Here is a 10,000-nt window from a genome sequence, read left to right as displayed (position 1 = left end):
TTGGCATCTTTTCCTGAATTATGTCAAATGTCTGAATTCGTGTTGGAAAGATAATTCGAAGGAAATACACAGTGCTTGAAAAAGAAACATGAATAAACGTTCATTGCCTTCAATGGAGATGAATTTATCTATTTTGGTGGGTAAAGGTGAAAACAAAACAGAGGCTTACAGATCGTGCCGCAAAAGCAAAAAATAGAAAGCCAAACAACCACAGCTGTTGACCAGGTGGTCATTCCAGTTTGGTGCAGGGAACCCATTTCAGGATGAAAAGACAATCTAAGGACAATTAAACTGTGCTGGTAACTGCACTCCAGGGAGCTGTTCGAGTAACTGCAGGCCACGGTAATAAAAGCTTGGAACAGGCTCCTTTTACTGCTGGAAATGAATGCTCAGTTTGGCAGACTGACTCGCAAGAAATTGCAGCAAGGCACCAGAGCATATAACCAGCCCTGTAGAGTTTCCTAAGATTGGTCAGAACTTGCTTTCACTTATATATTCTGAACATTATTGGGGAGGGGGGGGGGAACTTCCTCCATCACCATTACTGATGTACAAGGATTACAAGGCAAAAGCAGAGCACACACGCACACACGCATCTCGACACCTGGAAAAAAGCTTCATTATAACAAGAACAGGAAGAAAATGAGACAAGGTAATGGGACCAGAAGAAAAGGTTTGTTGAAATTGCTGTAATTATTAGAAGCTTAAAACGATAATGTGAAAGAGAAGAGATAGAGAAAACCGTGCGAACATGGGTAATCAATAAGTGTTGATGCTGTGGAAAGCAAGGCCCTCAAAAATCATTGGGATCTTTTGTGACGAAGTCGAGTGTCTGTGCCTGTTACTCTCACATCACAGACAGGTCGGTGGCCTCTCTGTATTATACCGCCTCCTTTTTGGTCTTGCACCTTCTGCCCTCTTTTACCTCTGTCCCTCCCAGGTTTCTGCCAGTAACCCTCTTCTTGTTAAACTCTCAAAATCCAGGCTCCCTGCTCACCTCCACTCATTTGTTCCTCTTTTCTCTTGCCTGTGGAACCAGCTTCCCCAGTCTGTTCACCACAACCTCAGATCATCCCTCTATCCATACTCATGATCTCTTCCACCCAAAATGAGACCATTCCAAAACACTCCATTTTTCTAGGTGATTGTGATTTTTACCCCTCTGCCTCACCTCTTTTCGTTTGTTAGTTGTTGGTTGCTTTGTTCCTTTTCTGTTTCATCCCCCACCTTCCCCTTCTTCATCTTGCTGTGTTTCATTCAGCTTGTGTACAGCTTGTTTATCCCCGTGTGTCCTCCCCATCCTCTCGATCTCACTCTCACTTCTACTCTGCTGTTGCTGTTTCCCCTTTCAGGTTTGTTCCCTTCCACATTCTGCTCTCGCTCTTCGATGATGTGTACAAAAAAAAAAGGTGAAATGTGAATTGTATTTTGTTGTGGTTTTACCTTGATTTTAAGCTCTTGTTGGAGTTCGTACATAAATCACATGCGGGATAAGGACGTTTGTACACATCGACAACATCCATGTGCTTTTACATTAATTACAAGGCGATAAGCCGCAACGGGCAAAACCACACACTCTGTGGCATTTCAACCTGGGTTCCGAGCACCACGGCCCAGCGGTTCAGATGGCAATGCTATTGGGTCAACCCAGGTATTAAAGTTTATCACTGGGATTTTCGGGAATAATATCAGAGGTTCAAACAAACAAAATTAGTATTATTATTACATGAGAAACAGTTAATTTCATTAAAGAAAGTGCACCAAAAATAAAAAAGTCATTCTTTATTTTCTGTACTTTCTAAAATGTTTAAGGTTTATGTAGGATTGTGTACAACCATCACATGTAGGGAACCTGTCTTTAAAAGGCATCTGTTTGGACACACCAAGGACATTAGGAGTCATCAGTTTATCTTCACCTGAATTATAAGGACATGAGCAGACAATAGACAAATCAACAGTTTGTGGGATTCTAATCTCTTGGTCCAGGCATTAGGAGCTGTGTGTTCACATTTGAACGACAAACAGGCCAACCCCGCATTGATCACAGGCAGGTAATAAAACAGGGACAACTAGAGAGTTCATAGATCACATTACCCCATGCTGTCTTGAGAAACAAGGAGATGGGTGGGGTCGATGAGCGGAAAATCTGATTGGTCGTGATGACGTAAAATGCCGTAATAGTTTGTCCAAGTGCTGATAAACGGAAGGGTTTTGAAAGTGCGAAAAAGGTGATTTGTGCTCTGCAGTGTTAAAGTATATAATTCAATTGAAATAAACAGCTTCAAGGTGATAGGAAATAAAATTACAGAGGTTTACCACCAGTGATGGTGTCTTATACATCACCTAATTTGACATGTCCAAGTACTGCAAAACCGAAGGGTTTTTATAAGTGCCAAGAAGGCGATTTGTGTTCTACAATGTTCAAGGATAGAATTCAATTGAAATGAAACTAGCATCCGTTGAAGACAAAGTCTTCGATATCCCCCGACATAGACCATAGTAAATGAGGACAAGTAACAAAAGCCACCAGTTCAATTTATTCTTGATGTGTGTACCAAATTTCATAAAGAAATAGTTAATAGTTTTGCAACTATGCTCTGGAAACAAAGGTTAACCTCAATTTTATCTTAATACCAAACTTGTTTCCATGGAAAGTGACAGAAATTTTTTTGGAGCAAATCTCTAAATATCAAAAGGCACCAGTTCACCACTTGCTTGATATGTGTACCAAATTTCGTAAATATATCTTGAGGGGATTTGTAGTTAAGCTCCGGAAACGAAATGTGATGGACGGATGGACGGACGGACGGACCGACGGAACCCATTTCTACATATAATATAATAATAATAATAAAAATTTTACAAGGTCACAGAAAAAAATAATTAATTCCAGAAGTTTACCGTTTTTGACGCAGTGTCTTACACCACCTTATTTATATTTAACATCTTACATTAGTCCTATGTTCCTATTGTTTGTGTCCCTTATGACGTCCTTAAAAACAGTAAGTTTCCCGTTTGGAATGATTTTCTATTTTGTATGACAGAGTAAAAAAAAAGTATCTTACTCCTCTCTGGGCATGTGCGGTTGGGATTAATTCAGAGTCAAAGTACTACGAAACTGCAGGTTGGTTTTCCGATTCAAGATATACCATTCCAAGATATACCATTTGAAGGAAACTTAAAAATATACCATTCCATTCAAATAAAGTTGTTCCTCGATCATAAACTGAGGTTTTTAGGCTTAAACCCCGCTTTTCGCTTCACATGCGTGGGGTAAATATAAATATGTTGAAATAAAATCATAATTTATTTCCCTGTTTGTTTGTCAGATGAAGATGGTCTGACAGGAGGACGTAGAGGGTATGGGCAGTTACCTTTGAGCTGTCTAAACTGTCGGACTGGTCTATCCCAGGCAGGCCATGGGATGAAGTGTGCCGTCCATCGGATAGCCGTTAAACTGGGTATTCCCTCTGATATAATCGTAGCTCGTGGGCATTAAAGATCCCACAACGTCTTTTGTGAAGAGGAGGCGGGTCATCGCCGGCATCCTGAACAAATTACAAATCTCTGTCCAAATCAGTTTCAGTCGAACAGCAGGCGGTTCGTAAGGATTCATTGGTGCTGTTAAAAAAAACGTAGTATAAGTAGTTTCTCGGACACAGACAGGAATAGGACATGATACCGTTTGACCAAATTTGGTGGCGAAACAAAACTGGGAAAACACTGATAATTATCACTTTCAAACTGCCTGTGATCAACAACATATCTCAATTAAACTTCCACTTTTCAAATGAATTTTTTTGCATTTCTGAAAGTGAAATTTAATTGTATATTTTGAAGCAGCTGTGGCATTTTATTCATGACAGATTGGCGTGTTTGTGTTTAAAATAAGACAAGTATACACATATATTGTGTTTTTCCTCCTGTAATTTTTTTTTTAACCCTCTGAGGTTGATCCTACCTTTCATCCCCCCCCCCCAACCCCCAAAACAATTAATTCATCAAAATGGCTTTACTGGTCAAATGATCTGGTGAAGTTTAAGGGAAACGAGTGCTGGAGGCAGACTCATGAGCTGGAAGAAATCTCATTGGATTGAAGGTAGAATTGCTGTGTGATACAGGGTGTTCCATAAAGACCTGGACAACTTTGGTTGTTAATATATTTAGAACCACAAATGATACAATGACACCCTTTGGTTTATATGATGTAGAAACCCATAAAGTTTTGTGCGCACCATCAATATACTTCAATGTGAGCTACGCTTTTCACGCACAGAACATCAAGGCGGTACACGAGCCTTTGCCCTATTTGGCTCAGCATGTTTGCGTCCACCAGTGCGCATGCAGCTGTGATCCGAGAACGAAGATCCTGCAGATTTGCCACCTCGGTGCTGCAGAAAAATATCTTTGAGAAATCCGCACAGAAAAAAACAAGGGGGTTATGTCTGGTGATCCTGTGGGCCAGGTGGTTGGTCTGTCTCAGCCACTCCAACGACCTGAAAACATTTCATTCGGGACAGCTTGAACGACTAAGGCCCAATGAGGGGGAGCGCCGTCCTGTTGAAAAATGATATCTGGTTGCAGATTTTTAATTTGTGAGAATCCGAATCCTTCCAACATGTTCATAAGTTGTTGAGGTCACTGGATCTTCCGCAAAGAAAAACAGACCTACCAAGCAGTCATCGAGAAGGCCACACCACACATTGACCTTTGGACTATCACGTATGTATGTGTTCAATGACCACGTGGGGGTTTTCAGAACCCCAGATCCTCACATTCTGCCAGGTGACCTTCCCTGATACATAAAAGCAAGCTTCTTCTGTGAACATGACCTTTTTCAGGAAATCTTCATCATCCTCTATGTGACAGCATTTCCAAGGCAAACATCTTGCATTTGGGTCCTTCATTTGGTTTGAGTTCCTGCAGAATCGGCACCTTATAGGCATAAAGCTTCAGTCTTTTCTGTAAAATCCTGTGTACAGTGGTGGTTGGTCATCACCGTTCTCTCGATGCGTGTCAAATTGATTTTCTGGGACTTTGTTGAAATGATTCACGCACTTGTTCAACGTCTGTTGCACTTGTGCTTGGTTGACCGGTACTTTTCTGTTTCTGACAGCTTCCATTCTTCTTAAACTTCTTGTACCACTCTCTGATACGAGTCCACGATGGCAGATTCCTTCCATATATTGTACGGAAATTACGCTGAACTTGCTTGTCAGATCTCGTCTTGATGAACTATTCAATGCACTGAGCTTTCTCCTCTGGTCACCATTTTCTTTTAAATTAAATCACCAGACCTGAAAATAAAGAAAACTTCATGAGTTTCTGTATCATATAAAATAAAGGGTATCATTGTATCATTTGTGGGACTAAATATATTAACAACCAAAGTTGGCCGGGTCTTTGCGGAACACCCTGTATGACATGAGGCCCTTGAAAGTACCAATAATTCGAGAAGAAGTGAACAAAGGAGAAACATCCAGGTCGGTGATGGAGCAAAACAAACAGAACATTAAAAACAAATTGGTAAATAAAGAAAAGGGATGAGAAAAACAAGCAGATGAATGTACGTTTGAACAAATGACAGCATGAATGGACGATTGAAAGAATGAACCACCGAATGAGTAATGAATGTGAAATGAGAAATATCACCTGTTCAAGGTTCCTCGCCGGTTGATTCTTATCTCCATCAGTTCCCACTGCCCCTTCTAAAGCTTCCCCAACCGCCAGGTTCACTGCATTGTCAGCCGCCCCAACATAGTCCCCAGGCTCTAGAGGTAGACCAGGTAGACCCATCAGTGTTTGAGGGTCTCGCTGCTCGCAAAGCAGCACCAAGTGTTCGATGTACAATTGGAGCTTTTCCTGCTCATTGTGCACCCTCCGCAGTGACTGGATCATCTGCGGAAAGGTTGGGGGCGCAGCGTGTTCTGGTGAAATGACTGAGATGGTGAAGGATGTGGTGAGTAAATATAATGTGGATCGAGTGGGGAGTGGCAGGCAAATACAGGTGATGGACAAGGCAATAAACAAGAGGGTGAGGTGAGCTCATGAAAAGGATAAGGTCATCAGTGGTGGCAGACATATAAATATAAAGGAAAAGCATGTTGTCCATTGTACAAAGTTTGCAATTGAACACAGCAGGCCTTGAACAACTATAAAGAGTGACCAACACCGTGATGCTTGTTCCAAATTTCGTAATGTAGGAAGAATTGTGAAAAGCAGAACAGTGTCATGATTGGCATTTGGAAAGTGGAACACACCCTCTCATAAAACCATCTCCAATTTGCGAAATTTCAATGAAAACTGCATGCAACATACAAAGAACAGCGTTTCAATAACTTTGTTACTGGTGACTGAGTTAAAAAAGAAAATCTGTGCACATTCTTTCACTGGATTGGACAACGTAATAAGAACAATCCTTTGGCTGTCGATAGTAATTTGTCCCAGAAAATCAAAGTGAGGCACCTGATATGGTTTTATCACTTTAAAGGTGATAAAATTCCTGATGTTGGCTTTATGGTTAGGATGGTGGGCTTGGGATCCAAGGATCCCGGGTTCAAGTCCCACTTTGTTGTTGAATTAATAACAGGTGGGGTTGACTCTGTCTGTCATCCTTCAGAGGTCAGCAAAATGAGTGCCAGCTTGCTGGTATCCTGTGGCGGAGTGGTGACCCATCCAGGATTGTACCCAATAGCCAAGGAGACTGCTAAGGCAGCACCAACGCTTTGCACAGTATGGTCCGAATGGACGGATGGATGGAGGTGATACATTTATGATAACTACCACGGGAAGGAAGCACAGCAAAGAAGATGTATCAGAAGTTAGCCCTTCGTCCGAGTAAGTGGAGATCATAAAACGGAGATAAACCTCTGTTGCTCTGATAATGGGGCAACACCTGAAACATCAGCTTGACTTTGCTTCCCACGGTGGTTAGCATACATTTATTACCTTCAAATTGACGGAAAAAAACAACCTATACTTTCCAAATTATAACTACCTGGTATTCTACAAAACCTATTACCTCCCCAAAAGTTTGAGTATATAGTGTGACGGGATGGTGTAAAGGTAACGAACACAGTTACCCTTTTAACAGTCTCGTCTGGTTTCGATTCGAGACCTCACAAAAAATTGTCAGATTGGGACTTCGCAAACAGGGAGTGTCATCACTGAGCGTGCCATAATTTGAAGGGCTGTTAAGCCGGGTGTCCCACCTGCTACCGTTCAATGATTGATGTTAATGACATCCCACGGTGTCTTACGCAAGACTAGGCCATGATGTGCTGCCATCCTGGCAAAATTCCAAATGACTGCTTTGACTACTATGGGGAAAGCAATGGCAAACTACCCCACCTATTATCTACCTTGAGACTGCTTTGGGAGCACCAATGCTCTGGGAAGTGTGTGGACATTGCCGATTGGAATGGTTACAAAGAAACATACGCAGGAGGACATTTTTTACCAATGATGCCTGTAATATACTCCATATGAACTAGTTACCATTAACTTTGTTTAATATCCATAACTTTTAGAATCTATGTGCACACATACCGTTTAATCCCGAAGTAGAAAGTTCAGTCAGGGTACCAGTAAACAATGGCCTGCTCTTTTTGAGAAATATCATGGGATCTTTAATGTCTACAACTTAAATCAAAATGAGTTTGATATAATTTTGTCCCCACAGTCCACCTGAATAGCATGTCGTAAGATGCATCATACTCCGGCATTGCACCAAGATGGCGGTTATATTCAGATTCAATTCCATCGGGGAATAAAATCAATGACCATTTTGCTCAGGAGTGAGTCTTTCACAAACTAAAGTATCCTCTAAACTCTCAGCCAACAGCACCTGGCCGTCCAAGGAGGTCTCCCATTCAAGTGGTAGCCAATCTCGATCCCGCTTCCAAGTTCCTCGAAATTCTCAGTCCTGAGTTCTGACAAGACCGAATGCATGCAAGCCAAGTAGGATTGATCACTTCCTTTTCCTGATTGGCAATAATAATCACGACTCCTACAAGAAAAGTTTGCTCGCAGGATAGTTCAGAGGCAATGTGCTCATTTCCTTATTGTCTAGTCTTTGTTTAATTCCCGATGAAATCGGTTGGACTGTTTATCTTTCACATTGGAATACCCGGCTCATGATGCCAGGAACACAGGTTACGATCCCTTATAACCATATGTGTTTATCCATTATCTACTAATGCCCTTGCATTTCTATTCTGTGTTTTTATATCTTACTCATATATCACATGTAAGACAGACGGTAGACATCTGTACTTTTACATGTCGTGCCTGTGATGTTTTGTGCAAGCTCCTCTTAGTCTCGGACAATTTTTGAAAAAAGGCCTTCAAAAAGGTAGTTGTAAGCATTTCATGCTAATGATTGGCATTCAGGCTCACCTTGTATTTTATGATATGCTGAGTTTGATTCAAGTGTTTTCAACATTCGATTCTGAGGTTTTAACCCTTTAATGGCCGACTCTAAAAAACGGCCATATTCTATTTTGTTTTTGTGAAATATTCTGTCATAGCTTCAAGAGTCTTTCTTTCAACAAGATCTTTCCGTTTTCTAAGGTTTAATTGGCTCAAGAATTCAACTACAAAACACAACTGACTGTGAGAAGTTTAGAAAATGTATTAACCCCACGTCTGCCACAATTCAAAATTACAACTGAGGCAGTACTTAATAATTGGCAATAAAAGACACAAGAAGGCTTTTCATTTCAGTTCCACAACAGCAGACAGGACAAAAGTAATCAAGCCTCATATATTACCCAAAATAATAAGGTAATTTACCTCTTCCAGATGACCAGAATACGCCCCCCAAACGCCAAAGAAATGAAGTATAAAGCAATGCTGTACGACCTAAGTCCCGTGAAGACTGGGTAATGAATTTCAGAGACAGTAAATTACGGACACTATCAGTCCTCCAAAATGTTCTGACAATGAACGCACTTATGCTGTGTTGGCTATGACATCTGCAACCCTTGGTACATGGTAATCTCAGTTGTCTGCAGCTGCAACGCATATTGAGGTAGCCATTGGTGCACCCACATGACACCATCTTCGAACCCACTTTAAGAATCGGAGGGAGGGAAGGTAAGAGTGGCACCAGCTTCTCATCTTTGTGGGTTCAGCCCATGGATGTAACATACAGGAGACATGAATAGAGAGCGTGGGATAGGTTCCAGACACTTGCTTGGTAGTGCGCATGCATAATGTGTAATTGTGCTGCATCAGCTGGCGGTGGTAGAGTTTCTTGAGACCACCCCACCCCATGCAGAATAACTTGACTCGTGCCTCGTCAAAACTGTCGACACCTGGTGCTCCTTCACTTTTCAGATGAAAACCTCGGATGATTTGATGACACCATGGGTAATTTCACCTTTGTCTAGACTGTCCAACAAGTCATGGTGTTCTTTGAACACTGGCCAAGCAGTCGACTTGCTGTGACCAAATAAATGAGACACACTGTCACACCCATTAAGGAATGACAGCCAAGCATCGTGTCAACTTGAGGGGCTGTCAAGTGCTTTGGAACATTGTGCACTGGAATGCACTTGGGGGTCTTGGTAGTGCCAGATTTCATCCACAAATATGAACATGGCATTTTGTCATAATAGGCCAGCACTAGCACCAGTACATCAGTCACGCACTCACACGACTGTCGAGTGCGCATTGGCATGAAGGCAGTGGAGTACAAGATGGGCATCAGCCTCCTCGTGATCCACTTCAAGTGCTGTTACATAAAGCTCCGGGTCTGAAGTCCTGAAGTCTTCACCGTTGTAGGTTCTGAAAATCCTCCAGCACCAACAACAATTTTGTTTGTAGGGCTGTATTCAAGACAGTGATCAGATAGAAACAAGGCAAGACCTTCTTTGTTTTCTACTCGGGCTATAAAGTTTGACCAGTTTGCTGGTAGTGGTAGTGGTGCGACTTTCTACATGACGTTTTACAGGTTGTAAGCCGTGTTTGTGTTTCACTCTTGTGCCCGTGTTTGTGC

At 41.8% G+C, this 10,000-nt stretch overlaps 1 protein-coding gene across 6 annotated transcripts in view; it reads right to left on the bottom strand.

Moving 5' to 3' along the window:
* The window catches only part of LOC147027752 (ELKS/Rab6-interacting/CAST family member 1-like), a 434,885-nt gene that overhangs the window by 13,033 nt on the left and 411,852 nt on the right, over nt 1–10,000 (bottom strand). For 5 of the 6 annotated variants that reach the window (XM_085877320.1, XM_085877319.1, XM_085877324.1 and 2 more), the window contains one exon: nt 5,653–5,898. In XM_085877320.1, the coding sequence (XP_085733446.1) occupies nt 5,653–5,898 (246 nt within the window). Of the gene's footprint in view, nt 1–5,652; nt 5,899–10,000 lie in introns of those variants that run through there. The other variant, XM_085877323.1, reaches the window with a different exon arrangement.

Source organism: Eptatretus burgeri, chromosome 4 (genome assembly GCF_056783735.1).
Source record: "Eptatretus burgeri isolate ZD-2024b chromosome 4, Ebu_testis_v1, whole genome shotgun sequence".
Lineage (NCBI taxonomy): Eukaryota > Metazoa > Chordata > Myxini > Myxiniformes > Myxinidae > Eptatretus > Eptatretus burgeri.
Note: the sequence above shows the minus strand (reverse complement) of the source record. Positions and strands in the feature narration are given on the sequence as shown.